This window comes from Eublepharis macularius, chromosome 6 (assembly GCF_028583425.1).
Source record: "Eublepharis macularius isolate TG4126 chromosome 6, MPM_Emac_v1.0, whole genome shotgun sequence".
NCBI classification, from domain to species: domain Eukaryota; kingdom Metazoa; phylum Chordata; class Lepidosauria; order Squamata; family Eublepharidae; genus Eublepharis; species Eublepharis macularius.
The window spans coordinates 125,343,989-125,371,365 of NC_072795.1; the positions used below are offsets into that span (position 1 = coordinate 125,343,989).

General features: G+C 47.2%; 1 protein-coding gene across 19 annotated transcripts in view; it reads left to right on the plus strand.

Annotated features, from left to right (window-relative positions):
- Positions 1–25,913, plus strand: part of CAMK2G (calcium/calmodulin dependent protein kinase II gamma) — a 209,676-nt gene extending 183,763 nt beyond the window's left edge. For 2 of the 19 annotated variants that reach the window (XM_054982873.1, XM_054982876.1), the window contains 9 exons: positions 925–993; positions 2,632–2,676; positions 4,915–4,963; positions 8,253–8,366; positions 10,715–10,846; positions 17,584–17,659; positions 20,543–20,637; positions 21,465–21,710; positions 23,399–25,913. In XM_054982873.1, the coding sequence (XP_054838848.1) occupies positions 925–993; positions 2,632–2,676; positions 4,915–4,963; positions 8,253–8,366; positions 10,715–10,846; positions 17,584–17,659; positions 20,543–20,637; positions 21,465–21,697 (813 nt within the window). In that variant the 3' untranslated portion in view covers positions 21,698–21,710; positions 23,399–25,913. The remainder of the gene's footprint in view (positions 1–924; positions 994–2,631; positions 2,677–4,914; positions 4,964–8,252; positions 8,367–10,714; positions 10,847–17,583; positions 17,660–20,542; positions 20,638–21,464; positions 21,711–23,398) is intronic. The other 17 variants (XM_054982879.1, XM_054982883.1, XM_054982877.1 and 14 more) reach the window with 10 other exon arrangements.
- Positions 25,914–27,377: the final 1,464 nt, after the last annotated feature.

Genomic DNA, 27,377 nt, shown 5'->3' on the forward strand with positions numbered 1-27,377 from the left:
TGTGCAGGGAACATACATAGCGGGTTGGGGAGGGTTGTGCTGTACCTATGTGCGTTCATTCTGCACCCATTGTACATGCCTAGACTTCATCCATACTACTGGGAGAGATGGTTTTCAAGGAATCCTGACTGCAGAGAAGGGGGCCCATGTGCGTGCGTGCATTTCACATGCGTAGAGTCTACACCTCTGTTCCTGTTTATGCACTTCATTTTTGCCGTGTTCTTATTTCAAAGGACCCGGGGAGGCTTACAAGAGGGGACAGCCTCCTATTCCAAGAGGCCTTCAGGGCCAGATCTGCTGACCTTCAGGGCCACTTCTGAGAATTCTTCAGGCCAACTTTTTGCACCATGAACTGTAAACCTGCCACTGCCATTGGGCCCTTCTTTGATTTCCAGAGGGTTTCAGGGTGGATGCTGCAGGAAGGCTGTGAGGAGGTCATTTAGTTTCTCAGTCTCTCCAGCCTCCGTAGGAATAAGCTCAGGCGCCTTATCCATCCCCTTCCACCCTCAGGGCCTTTGAATATGTCCCATCACCATCTTGTGTCATACAACTTGCTGCACTTCACCAGAACGTGCTCCTGCTTCTGTGCTCCCCTTCAACTGCTTGGCTGAGTTAGCACCCTCCTCCAGGGTACTCATTGCTGCCCCCCCCCCAACTTTCCTGCTGGTTTGTCTTTAGGGGTTAGCAGTCCTTTCTGCATCTCCCTCTTCTTCTGCCGATCCTGTTTAATCTGCCGTGCATACCCAGTCGCACTCTATTTCTGCCATGGAAGGCGATGCTCCTCCATCTTCTCCCTCCCCTCCTCCTCCCCCCGGGGTGATTTTGAGCTGCTAATGTGGATTTGCAACCATAATAATGTGATGCTTTTATGACTGTTGCCCAGCAGGGCAGGGGGAAACTAAACCATCTGTTTTTCTGTCTCAGCCACAGAGCAACAACAAAGCCAGTGTAGTAAGCCCAGCCAAAGAAACGCCCCCAGTGCAGATGTCCATGGTATCTTTCCCAACCATTTCTTTGTCCTTGTTTTGGTTTGTTTTTGCTTTTCCTTTTGGCTTTTTGGCTCCTTCCTGTGCTGCTCTGTGTTTTGGCTAAGTTCTGTCTGCATCCCCTTACCCTGGGATCATCCCAGCCCTCCTTGCAAGTAAGAGGTGCTGAGCGCCATGGTGTCTGTCCATCTGTTGAGCCTGCAGCGTGTCCAGAGGTCTCTCCTCGCCTGGGTGCCTGACCCTTAACCTCAAGAAGGCTGTGATGGAGTGGACAAGGACATCCAGTCTCCAAGGAAAGAATGATTGGCAACCTGTGGTCTACTGGCTTACTAGCCAGAGGGGTGGGGGAGCAAGAGGTTCAAGTGGTTCGTCACTAGTCCTCCTCCGGCAAGCCGCATGTCCCTGTGTCTTCGGCAGTTCAACCCAAGTGCTACTCTTGCTGGTTGTCATTAAAGATGAATTGCCTGATGTATGATAGGGACTGGAGGACAGGTGGGCATGACGGTGCTGTCCTGTTGCTTAAACAGCATCTGCAGTGTCCTGGGGTGGGAGTTGAACTGGGCCTGGGCCAACAAGGGCCCGTCCCCTCCCTCGTAACCTAGGAACCAAGTGCAAATGGGAAGAGCTTCCAGACTGGAGCGACGCTTTTCACTCTGTGTAATGCTTCAAAGAGGTATTTTTTTTCTCCTGGGACATTTCATAATTTGAACCCCGCTATGCTCCCCACCCCCCATCACGACCTGGCTTTTCCAAGCTGCTGCTGTTTTGACGCTCATCGGATCACCCTTCTTTTCTTGAAAACGTCTGTCTTCGGATGTTGCGTTGGAATCAGACGTGGGACTTTGAAAGCTCTCTGCCTGAGCGGCTCTTTACAGGGGGATGCTGGGTTGCCTTGGCTGCCATTTTATTAGGGAAATTATGAATGTCCCTTTAGCAGGGCTTTTTTTCTGGGAAAAGAGGTGGTGGAACTCAGTGGGTTGCCCTCAGAGAAAATGGTCACATGGCTGGTGGCCCCGCCCCCTGATCTCCAGACAGAGGGGAGTTTAGATTGCCCTGATTGCAATCTAAGCTCCCCTCTGTCTGGAGATCAGGGGGCGGGGCCACCAGCCATGTGACCATTTTCAAGAGGTTCCGGAACTCCGTTCCACTGTGTTCCAGCTGAAAGAAAGCCCTGCCCTTTAGAGCGAGAAATAACAGCCAGAACACTTTGGGGAGGAGGGGGACATGGAGACAAAGCGTTGCCCCGAGGTGAGATTTCACCTCCACAAAAGTTGCTGTTTGGCATTTTCAAAAAGACACACAATCGCTCTTCTTGCTGAACTGACTGCTTGTCCAAGTTACAGAGGTGCCAAGGCTTTTTCTTGAGCATCCCGGCCAAGAAGCGTCCACACACAAAACCGGGACTCCGAGAGGCAAGTGTAGCTTTGTCTCCTTGTGCGTTTACTGGTTGCCCTCGCTGTTTTCTCTTTCAAACCTCCCCAGTGGCCCTGTAAGGGGTGCCTTGTGTGTATTCTCCCCATCCTAGGATAGAAGCGTTTGTGGTTTTTTCTTGTTTGTCCCTTTGCTCTCCCAACAGACGCTACGCAGAGGGAGACAAGACTTGGAGTTGGAATCTGATTCTTTATTTCTATCCTCTTTCAATTAGGAACCACAAACCACTGTTGTCCACAATGCTAATGATGGCGTTAAGGTAAGGGGCAGCTTGCAAAGGGCCTTCAGAGTCCCAAACATCCCTCCCTGTCCCCCCGTCCCCCCCAAAGTTGGGTATCTTCGGCTTAGTCTGCAGGTGCAAGAGAATGAGATGTTTGAATGGGCTGTACCGCTTCATTCTGCGCGGTGGATTGTGTAGTTGAATGCTCCTCAGTGGAGGGGTGGTGGTGGAAAGCCTTCCAGAACATGGGAAATGTACACAGCAGGGGAGAGTCAAGGTGTGCAAATGGGACCTCTCTGTGCTGATTTCCTGTTTGCAACAAGTTTTTAAACCTTTTAAAATGTTGTCACCTGCCTTCAGTATGGAGCAGTACAGTCCATTCTGCCATCTCATTGTGCTGTATGTGCTGACCTGGCCTTCGAGCGTGCGCAGACTGGCAATTTTACGTGCAGTCTGCTGTGTGACGTTGCATGGCTGTGCACTCCGATCTTGGATTCTGTGGCCTATCTTTGTGCTTTCCTCCCTGGATTTCTTGCGTAAAAGTTTGACGAAACAGAAAGATGTGTGTGCCTCTGTGTGGCTCCTCCAGGTGGAGGTCTAAGGGTGGCATTACAGGATTATGAAAAACACGCTGCTGCTGTTGAGAATGGCAGCTCTGTGCTGAGTTGTTCTCACGCTCCTCCACCAGATGTTCCAAAAATTATCCCGTGTCCTAATCTCTTCACATTGTGTGTGTTCCCTCCCCTGCCAGCAGCCGCCAGTGTTGTGGCATGGGGAAATGCACAACGTAAGTTTCGCCATTTTGCTGTCCCTGTTCCTGGCCATTATCCCTGTCGCCTCACCTTCATAGTTTCAGCCTATTTCTTTTCCTGCTACTATTAGATTTTGTGCCATTGCATCCTACAGCCTTCCTTGCCATATATGTGTGTAGGAAAATCCCATTCAGAAAAGCTTAAAGCTGATTATAGCATGATCCTCGAGCATAGTTATTTCATGATGCCATCCCAAGGTTCTTCTGCTCCCGTCCCAATAGTGCCCATTTCCTCGGTGTCAACAGTATCTAGCTGGCCTGGGTGCCATTGTTCACAATTCAACATTTATTAGAAACAAATTTAAAGATACCCATTCCAGTTTCAGGAAGGGTGAAACCCCCATGTACAGGAGGGCATGCCAGGTTTTCGTAGGGTGTGACCGAGAGAACCGTCATGAAACTGAGTCAAACGTCTTGAGTGTGGACCTGGCCGCTCTCAGCCATAGGGGTGCTGCTTTTGCTGATCTCGGCAGAACCTGCACATGCGTAGCCTGTGAAGGTAGAGGGAATTAAAACAACTGCAACTTGGCTGGTTTTGTTCCAAATAATTTTGACCAGCAGCTCTCATTTCAGGCCCATACTCCTTGCTGATCTGCCAACATTTTCTATTAAGCAGAGTTCTGGTGCTGGTTACTTTCACAGATGTAAGACTCCGCCAGTAAATGCTGCAGCAGTCAGTACAGATCTTTCCACGTTTCAACCCCCTCCCCCTTTATAGCTAGCTCCTCTTCCATTTTAATTTGTGTATTATTTATTAAAACCCATTAAAAACCTTTTTAATGTGCATGCAATAAAAAAAGCAGTAATGGGATAAACAAAAGCCATATATCATACACACAGGAGAAAATGCAGATACTCACAACTCTAATAACTTAAATTGAAATTAAATCAGAACTTAAATGAAAATGCCTGAATAAACGTTTAAGCTTCAGCTGCATGTCTGATATTAAAGTACGCTAGCAGGCCTCCCTCAGCCTGGGACATGGAGGGGAGTAATGTTAAGGAAGCTTTTTAGTCTGGCTGGTCTAGGAAATTCATTTGGAAAGAGTTCGGCTTGGGGTTCTTGTCCCAGAGAGAGATTTGAGGTCTCGGCAATACAGGATTTTAAAGATCATAACCGGCATCATGTATTGGACGTGAAAATATGCTGACAACCATTGCAACTAAGCAAGAACAGATTTAACATGATTGTCTGGGCTGCACCCCCCCCCCAATCATACAATCAGCAGGTGAGCAACCAGATGTTATGTCCACACCATCTTCAAGGGCTGCTCCAAGCAGGTTGCAGTACAGTAGTCAGTCTGTAAGAACACCAGCACCTTGGTGATAACCCCCCAGTTGTTCATAGCATTGGCCTCTTCCTTACCTTCCTTTCTCCGTTTCCCACCCCACTTTCCATGTCCCTCTGTTCCTGCTTGTCTTTGTTATGAGCTGATTTTTCCATCTACCAATGTTCTGCTTTGCAGGGTTCCACTGAGAGCTGTAACACCACCACTGAAGACGAAGACCTGAAAGGTAGGTGCCTCGACAGTAAGCTGGCAAGATATTCTAAAGCCTGTGGCAGATGCAGAACACTTTTCTTTATCAGGTTCTCCTTAACCTGTTGGCCTGCACTATGCCCCAGTTGCAGAAAGGAAGTGGCATTTACACTACAGGTAGCTGTAAGGAAATGGCTAACTTTCAGACTTCGTAGTGCTAAGCCAGGCATGGCTACCTCTCTTCCTTCTTGTATTTTCCCCCAGCTTTTCAGCTTCTCTTAAGAGCTGTCACTTGCCATTTGGGAACTGAACTGGTTCTAGTGGCTTTATAGGGAGCAAAATGGCTCTATTCATGTTCCTTGCATAGTACTCCAAGTTATTCCTCCTGGAACCATTCATAGCCTCGTTCAACCAGCCAGAAATTCCATGGGAAAAATTAGCTTCAGTGTACCAACAGTGGTCTATGGGTATGTGAACAAGGCTTATATGTACACGATGCAAGGACATTCCAGTACTGTTTTTGTAGGCAGGGGAGGAGAATATTGTAGAGGTGACACTGTTTTGCCAGAGGCAGCTTCTTCTATCAAAGCCTTACCTCCTCGCTTGGCAATGAGGTGTCAGAAGAGAAGACCTCTCCTAAGCTGCCTGAAGACTGAAATCAGAAGCCGTGTGCCTGAGGCTCAGCGGAAGAACCTCTGGTTTATATGCAGAAGGTCCCAGGCACAGTCCTGGCGTCGCCAGTTCAAAAGGACCAGGCAGTAAGTGACGTGAAAGTCCTCTCCGTGGGAGCCTGAAGAGCTGCTGCCAATCTGAGTAGAGAATACTGACCTTGAGGGGCTGATGCTTTGATTCAGTAGAAGGCAGCTTCATGTGATTCATATAAGGCCTCCTTGTGAACGTGCTTTTGTAATATTTCTCTCTTTGTCTCGCACGCACGCATAGCCCTTATGACCATATGGGTAAAGGGCATGAAACCTGCCTGGCTTCATCCCATTGGGTAGAACTGGTGTAACACATCAAACAGAACATGTCTGTGCGGGTTCACTTGGGTTTGTTAACCTGTTTCGGTAAGCCACGCAGCCTGCCCCTGCCTGCAGCCACCGTTCCTCGTCACCTAAGCAGCTTTAGCCCATGTGGCTGGACATGGTGAGTGGCAGCTGCCAGAGGGCAGGAGGCACAGCAAGACGAAGCAGGAGCTTGCAGCGCTTGGTCACAGTGCCTAGGCCTGCCAGGGCACGATGGGGCAGGGGCACGGCCAGCTGTCTCTAGAGGTTCCCCTTCGTCGAGCTGGGAAAGCAAATCCATCACCCTCCACCTGACAACAGTTGAAGCAGCAGTGGGTGGCAAAGGGGGACTGTAGTTTCCTTCAGCAAGACACATCCCAGAGAAATGGGAGAGTGGTTAGGAAGCGGAGGGGCCCCTTTCCCCTCCAGATGGCTCCTTGGCTGCGTCCAGCAGGGGCGGAGGCACCCCCCTGGCCATTCAGAAACTGCCTCCTGCTTTGGCTTCCTCAGGTGAGGAGGGTGGGAGGAAGGCATGATGATGCTCTTTTCCAGGGCGCCTTCACCCCTGGAGTTTGTATTAACTGCAAAAGGTTGACGGATCCAGAAAAGGACATCCTTCTCTGTAGGCACAAATCTCTCCTTTCTCTCACTGTGCGGTCTTAACTTTTCAACACAATTCTGACTCCCACCATTAGCTGATTCTGCCACTCTGAATGACAGGAACCACTAAGTTAATCATGAGATCAGCAACTGAGGGATCTAGACCTAAATCCAGCCCCTTCACAGGTGCCATCTGCAACGAACGAACCCCCCCCCCCTTGCTAATCACTGAGCAAAGCAAGTGATATGAACAAGCAGCAGGGCCTGGCGCTAGGCCATTGGAGAAGGGGTGCTGGTGGCTTAGGCTCCTTCTCATCCCTTTTGCCTCCCACAAAATCAGCTGGACCCAGTTGCAGAGGGTATATGCTCTCTGCTCAAAGGAAAGCGCTGAGAAGCAGGTTTGCTCATGAGACGGCACGTCTGGGTTAAGTGCTTATGGAAGTGGCTGAAGCACAGTTGGAATCTGCAGAGTGTTTTAATGGAGAAGGGGCGGGGAGAGGGCTGTGTGTGTTCTGCCTCAACAGAACCAAGGGTTCTGCATCCATATGTAGTATGCACATTTGCAAAAACTTATCCCATGTGCTGCTGTGATTTGAAATGGCGGTGTTTTTGTAGAGCACAGTTCATTCTGCAAGGAATGGGGTGGTGGCAGAAGGGGGACATATCAGTAAGGTGCTCTAATGGGGAGGCACAGTAGCCCCAGTGGCCTGGTGTGTTCTGCATTGCATGCCCAAAGTCAAAGCTCTGGTGGGGAATGACACATCCAGGTTTCTGCTGCCGATCAGAGTAGGCAACACTAAACCTAGATCAAGATGGGCAGCCATGTTAATCTGTCTAGCAGTAGAAAAGAGCAAGAGTCCAGTAGCACCTAGAAGACTAACCAAATTTGTGGCAGGGTATGAGCTTTTGTGAGTCACAGCTGTGGTAGGGTATGAGCTTTCGTGAGCCATACCTTACCACAAATTTTGTTAGTTTTATAGGTGCTGCTGGACTCTTGCTCTTTTCTAATACTAAACCTAGTGGGCCAATATTCTAACCCATAGGGTGGCTTCATCTATTCCTGAAAATGCTACTGTAGCTAATGTGCATGCTGTTCTAAATGAAGAGCGTGTTGTCATTTAGAAGCGTGTCTGGGCCAAGCTGGAACAAGGGTTGGGCTAGGCAGAGCTTCTAGGAGCAGGCCCTGCTGGGGCTTCTCTTGGGTCTGTCCCATTGATGGGAAAATAGCTTTTTCTCTAATGTATAACCCCAAACTCCAGCGTTGCCGAGGAAGGGCTGTGCCATTTCCTCACTCATTCCCTAACCAGTGTGCATTTCCCCCACCATAAGCTGTTCTTTGCTGCCAAGGTGCCCCTTACCATCCCTGCCTTCCTCTACAGCCAAGCCATTTCTCCAGCCTCATTATAGGAGTGAAGCTTATAGCTGAGCAATGGAAGACTTTTTGCTTGGGAGTACCTGGGAGCCCACAGCAGGCAGTCACAATAGGTTGTGTCTACACTATAGGCCACTGCACACATCTGGGGGAAGAAGCCGGTCCTCTTCATCCTCGGCTGTACGGATTAATTGCCTGGCAGGGTTCTCTGGCAGGACATTTGTACCAGCATTATGGCTGCTTTGACGTCCTGTTCTTTTATTTACTGAATGTGCATTCTTTTTTGTTTTGTTTTGTTTGTGTGTTATGTTTTGTGTCTTTTTTTTTTTTTTAATTCTGTGTCATACAAGCTCCCCCTCTCTCCATCGGGGATGGCAGTTCAGTGCTCGAAGGACGGAGTCTCTCTGAGAGCAAACCCCAGACTGAATCCATGCAGTCCCAGCTTTCTCTCTGTTATTCAGCCAGTAAGTCCAGGAGTTAAAGTCCTCCACATCCTCCCTTCCACACCTTAACACACACTCTGTGTCTCTCCCTTGGTTCATCTTCCTGTCTTCCTCTGCTCCTGCAATATTCTTCTGGAATATTGACTGTCATTTCCAAGGCTTCAGATGTTTAATCCAATTCACCTTCTTTCCTGGCACTGTCCCCATCCAAAGTAACACTCTTCCAAAGACTCTCCTCCTTCTCTTCTGTCCAGGGCTTTTTTTCAGCTGGAATGTGGCGGGACGGAGTTCCGGGACCTCTTGAAAATGGTCACATGTCTGGTGGCCCCGCCCCCTGATCTCCAGACAGAGGGGAGTTTAGCTTGCCCTGGAGATCAGGGGGCGGGGCCACCAGACATGTGACCATTTTCTCCGAGGGCAACCCACTGAGTCCCCCCCCCTCTTTTCCCAGAAAAAAAAGCCCTGCTTCTGTCCCTCCCCTGAAGAAAACAATCTCACCTAGCTGGCTTCATCCGCATCACTTTCCTTGGTCCGATACCGTATTATTTTTCCCCTTGTGATTTCTTTTTATTGCATGTGCTTCTTGATTATGTGAGTTCGGGCACCATTTTTGTGTTACGGAATCTTCGTTACAAGGTTTCTGTGTCTGTGCATCTCATCACCGTGGGACAGGAACATTATTCTCTCCGACTGTTTAGCAGTCTTAGATCTGCTCAGGTCTGCACTAATCGACAACCTAGAATCTCCACTGGTCAACAGGGAAAAGTTTATCAGTTAAGTCTGTTGTGAGCCGTTTCTAACACTACACTATTTCTACAAAAATCACACCTATCTAGGAAACAAAGCAATGCAGTTAGACCCAGACTAATTGCTAACCAAAGGCATTTCCATCAGCAGAATGGAACTTCCCTGCCTCCCCATATCCTTGTGCCATACAGTGATCTCGCTAAAATGCTGCTTCAGGAGAATAGGGTACCCCCTGGAACAGCTTGTGGGGCATATCTGGAATTTAGGGTGCGAGGGGAATCAGCAGAAATTCCACCCTCGTTCTATTAGCGGAAAACATAGCCTGGATCCAGCCTGTCACATCCCTTATCACTTGTGGGGACAGCCGGTACATTTGTTCTGCTCTACCTCTTGTGCAAGGGAGCCATAATCAGCTGCAGTTTCCTGGTTGTGTATCTGGGATGGCATGAACAAAATGCTGTCCATAAACTGGTATTGTCCCTTCTCTAGAATGGAAGTGTATTCTGTGCCAGAAAAGCCCAGGTAGCTAAAAGCATCAGTTTCCTTTTCTGTGTTGGCAGGCAAAAGCGTCTCCAGTTTTTGAAGCATGCTTTCAAAAGTTATAGGAGGAGGGAAAGGCAAGGCAGGGCTTGAACCGAGGGAGGTAGTGAAAAGGGGAGGAGTGGACCTCAATGCCCCGCGTAGCCAGGGCCGAGTTTCTAAACCCTTCGCTGCCTGCATGCCTTAAATTTCCTTTGCATTTGTAAGGGCTAGACGCTCCAGAGGAAGATCAGTCGTGTGCCTGGTTAAGGTTGTTTTGTTTCATTTGCATAAATACACCACTGGATGCCTGGGATATGCAGAGTCCTGACGGTGGCAGATTTTGTAGCCAGGGCAGAGTTGCAGAATGACACACTACACATCTCCACACCTCTGCAGTTTAGACTCTTCTGCCTGCCTTTAGATCTTACTTATTTCTAAATCGGCAGCCGTATTTTGTTCTGTGCAACCCAGCTGGGTTTCAAGGCAGTTTCCCAGCAAGGTGCTGGTGGCCGAGGCCCAGCCAGCTCTGTTCCACCTGAGCACGACTGCCGAGTGGGATACGTTTGAATCTCACCTCAGAGACAGCGCCCTCTGCTCAGTTGGTTACATGTAGAAGTACCAGTTTTTGCAGAAGGGGGTTCACCTTTGCCAGGTGGGACTGGATTTGAGTCATGGTACAGGGATGGTTATCTCAGTTCCAAACATTATAAATTACCTTCTCCCCTTCCAGCCCATGGAAACTCCTCCCAGGTGTAGTCAAAGGAGGTGGTTCCTTTTGCTTGCTCTGGTGTGACTGATTTTGATTGGGAGTGAGTTGTGGTTTTGTTCACTGTCCCCCTCCCTCCTCCCTCCAGCCTCACTGTGCTCCACAGTCCATTCTTGGAATGAAGGGGTGGATCCCTTTGCAGAGATGTGTGGCCTCAAAGGTATCTTTCCCGATGCCACCACTGGCCAGAATCTGGCACAAATCAAGGATGCCACTGGAGCTGGGGGGAGGAGTGTGCACATGTGCTGTGGTCTTTGTGTGTGTGTGTGTGTGTTCAATGCACTCCTTATTTTGCTTTCTGATTTTTGTTTTAACGCTTGCATTTGTTTTGCAGCGACTGCCACACAGTCTTGTGAAGAGAAACTTCTAGCCTGGGACAGCCCAGGGCAAACAGTGGAGTTGGATCGTGCTCAGTCGGAGCCTGACCTAACTCCAGTAGTTCCATTTATGCTTAACAACCCACCATGTAAGTTAGCTGTTGAATAGTTGTAGTAGCAGGAGTAGAAACCCTCAGTGCTGGTGCCCTTGTCAGTCGCTTTTTCTTCATCCTGCTCCCCGTTATTTCTTCAAAGGGCGTGTTCCTCTCCTTTCCCCCATTGTTTCTTTCTTCTGGGGTTGGCAAATTAAAGGGAGGGCACCCAGTTCACCAAGACACTCTTTCCCTCACAGGTCCCATTAATTGCAAAGGGGCTGCCGCTGAATTTCTTGGTGGGTTTTGTTTTTGTTAATGTGGCAAACAGCTGGTAGTGACTGGTAGGTACGTTGGCATTTGCTATGATGGATGTAGAGCTTGCATCTGTAACTTGAACTGAGAGCCAAACTACAAGTGACGTCTTACACAGGTTGGACACTAGTCGGCTTCCCTCAAGTTTTGATGGGAAATGTAGGCGCCCTGGTTTTACAGCTTGGCTCTCCATTACAGCTGCAAGACCAGGATGCCTACATTTCCCATCAAAATTTGAGGGAAGCTGACTAGTGTCCAACCTGTGTAAGACGTCACTTGTAGTTTGGCTCTCAGTCTCTGGAAGTGAAACTGGGAAGAGGCTGAAAAGCTGAAATTTGAAAAAACAAGATGATGAGGTTTTCGTGTATGATGGTTGTTGTGGATTTTCTGTGCTGTATTGCCGTGGTCTTGGCATTGTAGTTCCTGACGTTTCACCAGCAGCTGTGGCTGGCATCTTCAGAGGTGTAGCACCAAAAGACAGAGATCTCTCAGTGTCACAGTGTGGAGAAGATGTTGGCAGGTAATTTATTTCTACTCAGGAAAGTGGGTTTGGGCTGAGTCATCCTGTAGGAGTTTCCCAGGGTGTGGAATGCTAATGGAGGAAGGCGTCACTGTATCCTGAGGAGGTTCTTTTGCGTATGGATTGGGGCTTGATCAGCACCAATCCATATGCGTTCAGCTTGATCAGCACCAATCCATACGTTCAGCAAAAGACAGTAGAGACCCCCTCACTTCTGCAGGAGTATACCGTATACCCTGCAGCTGTGGACAAGTTTACATCGGGACCACAAAGCGTAGCATCCAGACAAGAATAAAAGAACATGAAAGACACTGCAGACTTGGACAACCTGAAAAATCAGCAGTGGCTGAACATAGCCTAACTCAAACAGGACACAGTATCCTTAAAATACTTGACACTTCCAACTACTTTGTCAGATTGCACAGGGAAGCCATTGAAATTCACAAGCATAAACACAATTTCAATAGGAAAGAAGAGACTTTAAGAATGAATAGAGCATGGCTTCCAGCCCTGCAAAACACCAGGCTAACGAAATACTCCATATCCCACAATAGCCCTGCAGAGAAGATTAGCATATCAAGCACCAATTGATATGCAAAAGAACCTCCTCAGGATACAGTGAAGCCTCCCACCATTAGCATTTCACACCCTGGGAAACTCTTACAGGATGACTCAGCTCAACCCCACCCTTCCTGAGTAGATATGACCTGCCAACATCTTCTCCACACTGTGACACTGAGAGATCTCTGTCTTTTGGTGCTACACCTCTGAAGAAGCCAGCCACAGCTGCTGGCAAAACGTCAGGAACTACAATGCCAAGACCACAGCTATACAGCCCGGAAAATCCACAACAACCATCGTTCTCCGGCCGTGAAAGCCTCCAACAATATTTTTGTGTATGCTTTGTTTTAATTTATTCCAAATGTGTCTCCAGAAGTGTAAGGCCTGGGAATCTTTTTTGGGAACCTACCCAAATTGGTGGACTATCTGTAAGTGCTTTAGAGCTCTATATTGGCTCGCTTTCTGGCAGTGGGCACACTTGCTTCTGTTGTCCGAATGTTGGTGCCTTAGCAGCAGAGCCTAGGCAATGTCCAGAACTGTGATGAATTTTGTTTTTCATTCACGTTATGATTTCTCTAAAGTTGCTGAAAGTTTATTAATGAAATTACTCTTAATAAATCAATCACTGCCATTGCAGAATTTTCTCATCCTTCCATACACAAGCTTTGGTTGCAAAGAACTGGTTAAACATTTTCTCCTCTGCTGAACCTTCCAATTGCAGGAACCTTCCGTTGTTGACTAGGCAGCATTCCCCAGGGTTCATCCCTTCTCCTGTTTCTTTCCCTTTGGAAATCTTATCTGTGTTTATCTCCCTTCTGTATTCTGGTTTGGGAGGATGCAACCAATATTTTCTCTCTGGCCAGCAAATCCTGGCTCCGTGAGCAAAGAGTGAATGGGTGGTGTTGAGTCACCCTAGGGCCAAGTAATTGTAGTGAATGGGGGGGGGTAGTCCTTTTTATGCTTGGCAAGCCATACACTGAATCGGTCTTGCAAATGTTAGTTGTCACTGAGAGTAGTAACTGACTCTCTGACTATGGATCCACACATGCATTCTACGTTGGAGGCAGAGATGGTGAGCTTAAGACTTGGCTTTTCAAAAGAATTGTAGCCCTCTGCCGCCTCTCCCACCCCCAGACTGGCTACAAAGATTGATGAAATCTCTCACCATGTTCCCAGTGGTTGGTGTGTAGCTGTATCATCTGGTATAACATTTGCCCCTCCCCATAACAATATTTATTATTTGGGCGCCTAAAAAAGACCACTGTGCAAGTTAAAACTAAGTTACTGGCCTAGAAGTGTCGAAGAGACCTGTTCGACCTAGCTGACAACTAAGCCATGAAAAACCAGTCCATTAAACAAGCCACTACAAAAACAAGTCAACGGCATTAAAGCACCCAGGATACAACAGAATCAAAGAAAGATTGAGTGACCTAAAGTGATCCTAGTGGCTGAAGAAAATAGTAAAACATTTAATTTTTTTTTTTTTAAAAAAAGCTTAGTTTAAAAAAAGCCAGGTGCAAAAAGTTATATTTTAGCCTGGCACCTAAAGGAAAGTAAGGTTGGTGGCAGGCGAGTCCCATGGGAGAGGGTATTCCAAAGGCACCGTGCCACCACTGAAAAAGCCATGTCTCTATTTGTCACCTGCTTCATGGTGTGTGTGTGTGTGCGGAGAGCAGAGCTTGGGTGGCTGATCTGAACTGGTGAGCTTGACAGTATGGGAAGAAGCGGTCCTTCAGGCCCTCGGACCCCAAGCTGTTTAGGACCTTGAAGATGATAACCAGCAGATAAAAAATCAGCACTATACATTTTCCCCTGAAACAAACGGGTGGTGAGTGCTGATCTTTCCGCACCACAGTGATACGATCCCTGTATCCTGCCCCTGTCTGCCACGTTTTGGACCAGTTTTGTTTTCTGGCCCATTTTCAAAGGCAGCCCCTTGGAAAGCCTGTTAGAATAATCTCAGCAGGATGAGATCAAGCATGGATCACTGTGCCTAGATCATACTTTATGAGGAAGGGGGTTTATCAGGTGAACCTTAGCCAAAAGTGCTGTGTACCATAGAGGGATCCTGAGCCTCCCACAGACTCTGGCTGCACCCCCAAAATGGTGTTTCTGAGACTGTTTTTACCTCAGTGATGCTTGCAGGAGTCAGTGTGATTGTGGTACAACAAATGTGTCCTCAAAACATAAACTTCATGCTCATTGGTGGTATTCCAGAAGTGTCTGGAGGGTTGTTTTAGGAAGCAGAGTTTGCTGGACTGAAATGAACCTTTTTTTGATCTGGCGAGGCACTTCTGCCGTGTGATGTACATGGGCATGCAGAAAATTTGGCAGCAGCTTGGCATGCTTGATTAGGATGCATCTGTGCCGTGACTCCTTCCCACATTGCATTTTTATTCGTTGTTGTGTCTTGGGAATCACACTGCAGAGAGAACATGAATTCACAGCTGCAGTCACCATCCTGCTGGTGAATTTATGAATGCAGGTTGAATGCAGCCAGATGTGCAACTCTGGACTGTAGAACGTGGGGTGCAGAGAAGATGATGTATAGTCTGTTGGAGGGGGGGGACGTGCTTTGTATGTAGATGGTCCCAGGCTCAGTTCCTGATGTATCTGGTAAGGTTCCTAGTAAGGGCTGGGAGAGGGAGAAACTGCAGTCAGAATAACTAGTACTAACTAGACGGACTAGTGGCGTGACTTTATATAAGCACGCTTCATATCACCTCCAGCTCTCCCCGTTCTGGGGCCTTGGTTTCTATACCGTGACTGCAGTCAAAGAGTTGGCTGTAGATGTGCTGATGTTAAAAGCATGATGTCAAAAGATCACACCTTTAATTAAAAGCCTGGATGGGAGAGAATTGTTTTGGCCTGGCACCTAAATGAAAGCAGCATAGGTGCCAGATGACCCTCAATGGGAAGGGCATTCTGTAAGTGAGGTGCCACTACTGAAAAAGGCCGTGTCCCCGGTTGCCTTCCTTGCATATCCACATCCTCTGCCTGCTACCTTGGCAGCATTTCACTCATAAGTTGAATAGATGTATCTGGCTGGAATGTCTCAGACCAGAGCTGTGCTATCATCCATATAGAAAAGTTATGAGTTCTGATGCCTGTATTCTTGCTGATGGATTTCACTTTGCCCTGGCTGAAAAGAACATCCATTGGCAAGTGCGTGGAAAATAAAGGCTGTTTTACATGGCTCTCATCAACCATCCTGAGCCTCCAACAGACTCTGCCCCAAGATGGGGGCAGAGTTGGTAGCCATCTTCCAATTTAAACAGCCCAAGAGCTGCTTAAGATGCAGGAGTGTTGAATGGGGCGATACAGTAAATCCTCTCATTTTTGGTGAGACTGTGGCTCTTAAGTTAATGAACCACTGTGTGACTAGAAGCCAGAAAAGTGGCTTCATAAGATAGCCAGTCCAGAGCTGAATCCTAAAATAGGTAGTTGCAGCCGTAGCCTGGCACCATTCAGTAGGAGCGTTGCAGAGTAACATCTGCAAATGCACAATCAAATTGCTGTTGCTTTTGTTCGTAAAAGTGGAGCAGGTCTAGAAAGTAGCTGACGTACACACAGATCACATGACTTAAGGCCATCTTTTGTTGACTAGTCCCCAACAGCAGGGGCAGTCTTGCTTACACTGACTTTACTAGCAGCCAAATTCCTTTGTGTCCACTGGGTGCATCTTCACACACTTGGGAACAAAGCATGACCCTGCTCACTTCTTTTGCTTTATCCTACTCTCAGGTGCGAGTGTTAACCAACTTGTATGGTTTCAAAAGCCATCATAGTCACCTGTGAACCACCAGTGGAAAGAACTGTCCAATTTCTGCGAACTGCCATCTATGCTAGTTGGCACTGGGACGTTTAATCTGTTGTGGTTGTTACAGAGGGAGGCTCAGACAGGCATTAAGCGCTGGGGAAAGCGGTTGGGAAGGGAGATGAAGCTGGTTGGTTGTAGCAAAGTCCGGCAGAATTTCATTGGCTCTTCCCTGAAATATCAGCATGTTATTCCTCAGGAATGAAAAGCATTTGGAGAGCTGCTGAGCCGGGGGGGCAACCCCACCAGATGGCAGGTGATCTCTGATAAGAAGTGGTGGGTGGTAAGGATGTGGGAACAAGAGATCAGCAGGATGCGGCGTGTCTCTTCCTTCTTGGATTGATGGTCAGGAATTATATGGCAGAGTGACACCTGAGCTGGGAATCTGATGAGCACCAGCCTTGGGTAATAATAGGACTCTTCTCAGGAGCTGTTCTCAAGAGTATGCCGTCGAGTCCTGCTGGGCTGTCGGTGGGCCCACCTGTTGTTATCTATGAACGCTTGTGGGACTTGGTCCCAAATCACCTTGCTTTGATAAGAACTGTACCAAGCAAACTTTGGAGGACTTTTTATATGACTGTGTTTTGTAGTCCGGCACAGAAGTGATACAGTGACTCCTTACAGGTTGGCAGTATAGCTGGCCCTGTCTTTCCCATGCAGGGAACTGCAGTCCAGGTTGCCATAAAACCATGATCCCCAGGCCCGCTTCAAACCATGGTTTGAACTACTTTTTTTTCAACAAAGGAGTCACTGTTTGCATTAACACTGGGTTGGCTCCTACAAAATGTGGAGCTTTGTAACCGTTCTCCTCTCTCACCATCACCCCCTCAACCTGCCAGCATGAAGAACTTAAGCACGTGTTCTCGCCATTCATGGGATGCAACCTAGAGATTTGTAGATTTGTAATTGAAAAATGGTGTTAATGGCAGGGAAGAGAAGGAAGGACAGCTCTGGGCGAGGGAGGGCGAAGGGAAATGGTGCTACACTTGGCATATCTATCTTGTAGCTAATCGGCTGCTTTCACACACACTGAATAATGCACTTCCAATCCATTTTCAGTCCACTTTGCAACTGAATTTTACTGTGTGAAATAGGAAAATCCACTTGCAAATGATGCTAAAGTGGATTGAAAGCCCGCTATTCGACATGTGTAAAAGTTGTCTTCAAGTTCAGTATTCTTCTTGCATGTCTTCAAGTTCAGTATTCTTCTTGCACTGAACCCTTCCTCTTCTCCCCCTGTCCCCTGCACACACCTTTGAATTGTACAGTGGCTCTTTCCTATCTCGGCAGCAGTGTACCACGTAAACCTGGCACGGATTGTTAGAGCTGAGCTTGGAGGAGGACTATGCTTGGCGCAGCAGAACTGCCGTTCACACTGTTGCTCTCTTTCCCTTCCTTTTTTTATCCCTTTCATCTGCCAGACTCCATCCCTTCCAATGGGTAACTGTCATTACAGCTTGTTCCTGAAATGCCGGGGGGGGGGCAGGCTCCACGGGTTCTCCCTAAGGGGGCCCTTGATTGCTGTGCACAGACATTCTACTGGCTGGGCAGTAAGGCTTTCCTCTTCCTTGTGGTCCACAGTGCGCAAGCAAGAGATCATCAAGATAACAGAGCAGTTGATTGAAGCAATCAATAACGGAGACTTCGAAGCGTACACGTAAGTCAGTGATCTTCCAAAGCACTTGGGTGAACTGGGCCGGAGAACACCGAGCACCTGACCAATGGCCAGCACCATCATGATGAGGAAGGGAGGTGTGCAATCTGGGTCTGGGGACCAACAAAAAACCTGGATGTATGTCAATCTGGCATAATCTGGCTATGCCAGTTCCCCAGGGCAAAACCCAGATTGGATCCAGGCACCCAGATTCACTAGGCTGGGTTATCTGGCTTTAGGCAATCTGCAGGCAGCCACAGTGGAGGCGGAGCAGCAGCAGCGAAAGGGCAGTGGCGTGAAGGGAGCTAAGCTCCATGCCGCTGCAGGAGAATGGCACGAGGCTGGCAGGGCAAGGGAAGAGGCAGCAGGCAGAGTGGATTCCCATCTCATTCTGCCCCTCCCTCCTGCCTGAACTCAAAAAGAGCTCATTAAAACTGCTGCTGCTGCTGGCCACCTTTTAAACGCTGCACTTGGCAAGCCTCACACACGCACCACTTCAGTAAAGGGATTCTCTGTGGGACATTGGGATTCTCTGGTTCCACAACAATAAGCTTGCAAGGGAGTCATGGAACCAGAGAATCCCAAGTGGCGGTGGGGGGAGCTACAGAGTGTAAAAAACTTGGAAATGTTTTCTCCGTAGAAAACAGTGGAGAGTATCTGGTGGCAACTTGTTCAGGGGCCCATAGAATCGGACTGCAGGGTCCAATCCTCCTGAAATTCAGGGTGTCTTTAGTGGACAGTCAGGAGTAGGTGCCCTACAAATTTGGCGGAGATTGCTTAAAAATGCCCTCTCCCCAGTCCCCCATACATTATTCCCCATAGGGAATACAGGTCAGTTAAACCCAGGATTCCCTAACCTGGATCAGAGAATCTGATCCCAATTTCAGGGATCCTTTTTTTTTTATCCCTGAAACCCAGATCCAGATTACTTGATCTTTTAGGTGCACACTCCTAGAGGTCATTGTGCCCAATTCTGTAAAAACTGAAATGCAGGTGGTAGCCTGATAATTTTGAAGTTGTTTCACTTAGCAGCTACATAATATTAGAATTCTTCCTGCTCATCTCTCGTCTGTCTCTGTGATTAAATGCCCTACCACTTGTGCTTGTGATTTAAAAGAAAAGATACAAAACCTGAACATTCAGAGAGGGGGTCTGGCATACCCCTGAGAATGCCAAGCCCCCACCAAGATCCTCGTGGTTCCAGCCCTGCTGTGGATCCATTCTTTGTCAGGGAAGAGAAACAGCCAGTGTGAGAGCCAAAACACACGTTAAGAAATACCTAGGTTCAGCACGTGTTCTCTTACCTCAAGGTTTGCCGGGATCTGTAGGCGTCCTGGAAGCTTAAAGTTTAGCATTTACAGAGCAGCAGAAAGGGGAAGGGAAATACAGGGAAATGTATTTTAAGCTTTAAGCTTCCAGGACGCCTTTAAGCTTCCAGGACGCCTACAGATCCTTTAAGCTTCCAGGACTTTAAGCTTCCAGAACGCCTACAGATCTTTAAGCTTCCAGGACGCCTACTTTAAGCTTCCAGGACGCCTACAGATCCCGGCAAACCTTGAGGTAAGAGAACACGTGCTGAACCTAGTGTGTTTTGGCTCTGAATGACTGATGGTTTTAAGCCCATCTTTATAGCGGATGCGGTTTGAAGGAGTATCGAAACCGAATTGGCTCTATCCCCGTTAATGCAGATTACACACACACACAATTCTCAGCACATAGAAAACAAGGTAATAAGGGAAAAGGTTAGACTAGAAACTTTCCCTAATATGTTTGGGTTTTTGTGCATGATTTTTTTTTTGAAGAATTGTTAACAAAATAATAGCCTAAAATACTAAATTACTACCACAAGTAAACAGGGCAGAAAAATGCATTAATTTCATGTTGCCCACAACATAATAAAAGAATTTATATTTTTAGCTTTACAAGAATACAATATGTCAAAGATTCAGGATATCTTCAAAGTTTCTATTTACAGACTTTCAACAAGCTATTCAAATTAGTGCACCCCCAACAATCTTGACATTCAAAATTCCCTTTCATTGACTTTGAATAGAGTTCTGGCATTATCCTCCAATTTGATCCTGTCTTCTTTACCAATAATATCTCCGTGAATGATCCAGTGGTCCCAGTGAAAATCTGGCAGGCTTCACCATCACAAGGACTGGTGACTTCCAAACATACATGTCCTTTTTTTCCGTTTGTGTGTGTAAAGTGCTGTCAATTAAAGTGCTGCTTATGGCACCCTCATAGGGATTTCAAGGCAAGAGACAAACCGTGGTTTGCTATTGCCTGCCTCTGCATAGCCACCCTGGTCTTTTTTAGGTGGTCTCCAATTACTAACCAGGGTCGAACCTGCTTAGCTTCTGAGATCTGATGAGATTGGGCTAGGGTGAGCCATTCAGGTTAGGTCATTTAACGGGCAACAGATTCTACCATCAGAGCTGTCAAGTGTGACTTCCTTTGTTTCCCAAGTGGCCAGTCGCTCTAAAAATAATGACTACTAAGAGGAAAGATGTATATATCAAAATTAATTACTTGGTTTTATTTGAATCTTTAAATGAGAAAAAAAAAGTTCCTTTTAAAATGGAGGATAATATTGCATCTCTGTAGAAAATCTGCTCGTTCGTTCGAAGAGACTTTGTGAATGCACTGATCTTGAAAGTGGTGTTCAAAGTGTGTCTGTGAAAACGGTCTTCAAAGACACAGTGGAGTTTGTTGCCCATTTCACTGTTGTTGGGAAAGTCAGTTTTCTTTTTCTGGCTGGGGAATTTATCTAGGAAGCCCTCTGCATTAGAAGTGCACAAAATCAACAGCCAATATGACACATCGGTCTCAGATGTGGGAAAATAGAGACAGGGTGTGATAGGATCATTTTCTTTTTTGCAGGAAGATCTGTGATCCGGGATTGACCTCGTTTGAACCTGAAGCACTGGGGAACCTTGTGGAGGGGATGGACTTTCACAAGTTTTACTTTGAAAACTGTGAGTGTTGGAATTCCTAGTGACACCAGCATATGTCTTTGCTCTGCCTGCCCCAGGGGAAACCACTTCAGTTGTCTAATGGTGGAACTTCCTTTTGGTGCAAGGAACCTCCCACGATAGAAAAGCACTTGCATCAGGAGAAGGTGTTTTGCACCAGAGGAATGGGACACATACAACAGAATGGATCTGCTGGACCCAACACAACAACAAAAAAATTCAGCAATATTGCTGTCCCATATGATGACTAAGGGACTCTTGCAAGCCTGCAGTTTTTTTTTTTTTAAAAAAATCTTGACTTGTGTAGCAATAAGACCTTTTGAGGATAATGTGTTGAGGAGGTAATGGAATCAAGAACTCAGCAATCTCTGCTGCGGTATTGTAGCCAACCCTCCACTGCCACGTTTTCTCTTTTGACAGTCCTTGAAGCATTAGACCCGTTTGTGACCCCTGAGACTGTTGCTAGGCCTCAGAGGTCGCTAGGCCTCAGAGGTCACTAGGCCTCAGAGGAAACAGGGAAGCAATGCTCTGTATTAAAACCACTGTTGCGTTCTAAAGAATTTTTTGTTCCGTAGGAGAATGGACTAGAAATGGCAGTTTTACTGGTTTTGTCAGGGAGAAAGCTTCTGAGTTAGTTTGCTTAATAATTTTGAAAGACAAGAGCACAGAGATGACTAGGGACAAGAGAGTTAAAGTATTCCATCGGATTTTGAGGGGCTGGAATGAGAAGGGGAGTGGATGTTATCATGGGAGGTGGACACATCCGTAGTGGTGAAAAGCTGTATTTCAGTTAGGAGACAGAATCCTGATGGAGTTACATGTCTCCCCAGTATTGTCCAAGAACAGCAAACCAATCCACACCACCATCTTGAACCCCCATGTTCACGTTATTGGTGACGACGCAGCCTGTATTGCCTACATCCGCCTGACGCAGTATATCGACGGCCAAGGCCGGCCTCGCACCACGCAATCTGAAGAGACCCGTGTCTGGCACCGCCGTGACGGCAAGTGGCTGAACGTCCACTACCACTGTTCTGGGGCCCCTGCAGCTCCGCTCCAGTGAAGCTGAAACATGGGTATGTCTGGCTTCAGAGGCCTAAAAGAAAGTATTTGTGAACTGGTTGACTGAGCTATCACAAGACAGTTTGTAGTTAGGATGGGGGAAGATGGGTCAGGAGAGATGTCAGGCACACAAACCAATCCAGCGCCTAACAAGAGAAGGCGTATGGCCTGGATTAACTCCTGCTCATTAAATCAAATGTTTGTTGTGATCAAACTGAAAACAGCCAGTTCAGAAACATGAGGCAGGAGAGTCTGTGGAAGATAGTGTCCCACTGGAAATTGGGAGATTTTGTCGTTTATGGCTCAGTAGGTTGAGCCAGATAGCAATTTTGGGGTAGGAAGCCACAGAGCAAGTAGGTTGAGCCTGTTTGCCTTCATTCACTGGCTTATAGCCAGCTCTATTGCTGTTTTCATAAGATCGAGGCTACAGCCTACCCGTGTAGCTCTGCCCCACCAGAGAGAGCTGGTGCCTGGGACAAGTGCTTTGCTCCTAAGAGTAACAGATGCCATTCACCAGTTCTCCTTTTCCTGCTCTTGTGGCTGGAGCAAAAGGTCTGAGAAGCACCACGCCCAAGTTTGGTGGTCACCCGGAGGCCGAGATCCCCGGTGAGGAGACAGAGGACCTGTTCTCTGCCTCACCAGTGTGGGTAGGGCCTACTTCTGGAGCAATTCTTGGAGCCCGTCCAGGACTTGCAGCAGTGCCTCGGATCAAGCAGGCCTTGTCCCCTCCCAGATCTAGAGCACAGATGGTTGTTCTGTACCCCAGGAAGGGGGAGTTTTGTCTCCAAAGGGCTACTCATTCCCTATCCCTGGAGGGATTTGTCCAGCCTGATTCTCAAAAACAGTCAAACCCTGTAAGGAGTTCCTTTGACTCAGCTTGAGACCCTGCTTGCTTTCCCTTATAGATGCCCATGAGTCCACGACAAAATAGAGGGAGGGGAGCAGGTGACTAGAAGGTTGCCTGGCCCTGGCTGGCTGGCTGAGCCCTTCTAAAAATTATTGGCTAAGGCTATGGATGCCCTTTAGCTGAAGCCTTCCTTTCCCTGAAGCCTTTCCCAGCCCTCCTATCTAAATCCCACAAGTCCTCATTGCCCGAAAGCCGCCAGTGAGACTTTGCTCTGGTGTTTATTCCAGGCTTTCCTCATCCTTGTGTGAAGAATGTGTTTGTTTAAAACATTTCTATGCTGCCTTTCCAACCAGGGTAGGGTCCCTCAGGCAGTGAACAATCAAAAACATCACCCACTGGCGGAAGACCATGAGACAGCAAGGGACAGACAGAGCTCCTTGGGGCAGGATTTCCATCATTTTGGTGCCATAACTAAGAAGGCCCTTTCTTGGGTCCCCACCTGTCTAGCCTCAGAAGGCAAGGGCACCCAAAGAATGGCTCGTGAAGATGGCCGTGGTGATCGGGTATAGTCCTAGGGAAGTAGCTGGTCCTGAAGAGTTGCTCTCTCTCACAGAAGAAGAGGCTTTGCTAAATTAATAGAAAATAAATGGGCGGGCGGCGGGGGGACTTCTTCAAAGTGTTGTGCCTCTCACTGGGTAAATATAGCACTTCTGTCTCAGTAGCTCCCCCAGCTAAAATCCAGGGGTGTACTTCCAGTCCCCAGGAGTTCTTCATCGAAAGTGTTTCATTAACCCAGCTGCCTTTCTCCTTCTGTCTCTCCCGCCCTCCAAATCTCTCTTTCCTCTCTAACTGCAGCAGCTTTCGGAGATACTCAGCGGGAGGGCAATATCTTCTCAGCAAGCAGCTCTGGAGTGCCTGAATTACAGCGACGGTCATGTCCGTTTTGACGTTTAAAAAACAAAACAAAAAAAAAGAATTACAAAACCGGCAGCAGCCAAATGCACGAAACCCTGCATGAATCTGATGCTCCGGGCACTGCCGCCTTTCTGTTGTTTTTCCATGGATCCATCGTGTCTGTTTCTGCTGTATGAAGGTGTCTTTTAAATCTTGAGAGAAATCCATATTGTTTGTATAGAGAAAGAGGTCATCATCCAAGATGGAGTGTCCACTGCCTCCTCTCCAGGGCTGAGGTTGGGGCAGCAGCTTGGAGCGTTTTCCAGAATCGGAGCAAAGCAGGGGGAGAGCAGGCAGCAGAGGGCTGTGCTCTGGGAAGGCATGGTGGGTTCTAACCTTGCCTCAGGCTACGCTGCAACTTTTAAGCAGTGATGTGTGGCTGGTGAGGGGGTCCTGGGGCCAGCATGGAGAAAAGGGGGGGCAAGGTGGAAGGAGGACATTTCTCCCCCCTCTGCCATCCAGCAGACTGACTTGAGCAGCGGAGACCCCGCAGCAATCAGCCGCCAGCTCCCACTGACGGACTGCGTAAAAATGAACAAGAATGTTTTAAGGAACAAGTTTGTGCTGGTTTTAAATAGCATAGGAGCTTGCTCTTCAGAGGTGCACTGATTTTTAGAAACAGCCACTCCTTGGAGGTGTGAAGTCAGTCGATAAGGAAAAAGTTTAAGAGCAAAACTACTAGGGCAAGAGTATGTGAATTGCTTCTCTTGGGAGTTTGGTTTTTTTCCCCCCTTCTATCTAGAATAGATGGGATCCCGAGTGCTGCGAAATGTGTGTTCCTTAGGAAACAGTGGAGAAAAAAATCTTAGTGTTGCATTCTGCCCTGAAGATTTGCACACGTATGTGTTTGCTTCCTGTAAGGTGTGTAACTTAGTTTGTGTTTTATACAGAAATCTATATATATATGCACCCCTCTTACTGTGGGGCTTGTTGGTGTTCCGGTTTGGCCTGTTCTCTGACGAACACGCCAGGGGAGCCAGCAACTTACGGCAAATGCTTTTTCCACTTGCCTGGTCCATCTAACATTGTTGCTTTGTTTCCTGTTGTTCCATTGAGTATGTTGATTTTTTTTTTAAAAAAAATACCCATTCAACTGGTTGGGGCTTTTCAATAATTGATTGAGTCAGAACCTCAGCTTGCCTCCAGGCATGAGGCTCTCCAGTTTCTGCTTCAGGTTTCTCTGCTAAAGAAGAACCCTTCTGCACTGAAGGGAAAGGGAAACATAACCCATTGAGGGGCTGCAATTGTGCGTGGCCCCTCTTTCTCTCCCTTGCTCCCAAGGTGTGCGATCTGTATCCTTTATTCCCAACACGGGAAATGTTTAACGATTGTGTGTCTTGGCTGTTGATTAACCCCATTTCCAAGTAGTAGGAATGGGGAATAGAAGCTTTCCTAGTAAACTTTTTTGAGTTCAGGTTTTAACACCATGGCGCGCTCTGCACACTGTCTACGTGGGGCACCCAAAAGCTTTCTGCATGTCTAGCAAATAGATCTGGGGAATGGAGCTCCCTTGCTGCCCAGATAGGACTGAGCCAGACAGCAAGCAAGGCGTCTTTGGAAAAGGAGCTGAGGGCAATAAAGAGAACTGTGACTTGGAAGGACCGCAGAAGGGGAAAGGATGAGTCTCCTGCTGTGTGCACCAGGCACCCTGGCTTCTTCTCCTGCTGAAGAGAGAGACTGCCGGCTCCGCCCCACCGCACTTAACACCGTACAGGAGAAGGGCGCAAATCCTCCTCCTGCCTCCGTCCACCTTCAGCGTTGATTGCTTGAGAGGAGGAAGAGGAAAGAGGGTGGTATCGAAAGGAGGGACGCACTCTCAACTTTTGCATACAGGACATACTTAGACAGCACTAAGCTAATGAGTGAGGTGAAAAAGAAAAGCCTTGATAAATTTTATTCAGGTTTTTTAACAATAAAGCCACGAAGTGGGGAACAGGAAATTAGTTATGCAGCTTTAAAAAAAAAAAAGACAAATTCTGCATGCTTTTAGGTCTGATCTTTCCTTGTCTCTTTATCTGAAGATGATTAATAATAAACCCTCTGTATTAAGTATCTGCATCTTTCATAACAATTTGGGGGATGGAGTTTGAGTTGGATTTTTTTTTGTCTTTGTTTTTGCACAGTCTTTATGACATGTTCTAATTTAATGAGAACCTTAGCTTGGTATGGCCTTTATCAAACACAGCTATAGACCTTTAGCATTCTTAATGTTCTCTTATGGGGTTAACGTAAGCATCTATATAATATAATACCATGTTTTAAACAGGAAATGAAAGATGTTTGATGCAAAAAATTTTGCATGATAGAGAAACAGTTGAAATTGTTAGGCTTTTTTCCTGAATGTTGGTAGAACCTTCATAGCTTTGTTATAATGAAACCTTGAACTGAAAATATTTAATAAAATAACCTTTAAATCGTGCAAAAAAACCCATGGTGTTCTTATATTTGTCTGAGTTCCTGTAAGAACTGCGTTTGCTTGCTATTCAGACACATGCTTTGCTTTCTCTCATCTCTCTGTTCTTGGTTGAAAAGAAGTAGAATATCTTATGAGAAATAATACATCATAAAATTACAGGACGTGGTAAAACAGATCAGAAGTTTAACTTACGGCTGCCTGGCCATGAGCTTAAATGTGTGGATTCCATATCCTTCCCTTCTGCTTTTATGCCAGTCTAATCATTATGGGTCTGTCTGCTAAAGGTACAAATTAGACATTATGCATAAATGTTTGTAATGAAGGCACACAAAAAATTGGCAAAAAAACAGCTATATAAGATGTTTGAACAAAGCGAGGGGGGTGGTCTTTACCCTTACAAATATTTATTTACTTCCTCCCCCACGGCTCACATCATTCTCCTTCCCTCTATTTTATCCTCACAATAACCCTTTGAGGCAGGTTAGCCTGAGAGAGTGTTACTTGCCCAAGGTCACCCAGCAAGCTTCCATGACAGAGTGAGGATTCAAATCTGGGCCTCCCAGATCCTAGTCTGGCAGTCTAACCACTATGCCACACTGGCTTTCAGCTTGAGGGAAAGAAACAACTTAGGGGAGTGCTTTTTTTAAAGGGGAGCAAGCAGGGTCAGGTAAAGATTGTCGTGTAGTCCCACCTTCCTTGGCCCAACACACTCCTATAGAAAACCAGGAAGCTCTCAAGTGGTTCTGGGAGGAGGCTCCTCTTTCCACCTGTCATCTGTTTGCTTACTCGGAGAGCCAGTAGTCAAGCAGGAGGAGGTGTGGCAGCCGTGACCTATTTATCAGCTCATTCCTTCCCTCTTTCTGCGTGTCAATGGGAATATTGAGTCCCCTGGGCCTAATCCTCACTGCTCCTGGGAGTTACAAGATGGACTGACGTACAGGCGGCAACTAAGGCTTGTATATACTGCTACTCCAAAAGCTTGGTAGCATTTTCAGAAAAGGCTTAATTTGCAAGGAAAGTAGTATAATAGAGGATTTGTACCTCAGTTATAAAAAAGGCTTTGTAGTTGTTCTTGTGCTCCTGGTCATGAGGCCCTTCCTCATAAGGAGCACCTTTCTCAACACCGTTTTGGTCACCTGGTGTGCAGGAAACTGTCATTAGGAAGATACTTCTTCATGGCAACAGAGTTCCCACGAGTTTTTCAGAGAGCAAGAAATCTTTGGTGATGGATAGCAGTGACTGAGGTGAATATTTTTTAAATTTCAGCCCTCAGGGAATCCTGTTTCACATTGATTTCTCCACCACCTAACCCCTACATGAATTTTAAATTGCGTCGTCAGCGATCAGCTTGTCTCCAGCTTTGCTGTCCCTTCAGGCAAACTGCAAGTAGATGTGCATAAAATGATCCCATTGGCTGTGCATTGTAGGGGCACGGGGAGGAGAGGCAGGAATGGTGAACGTCTG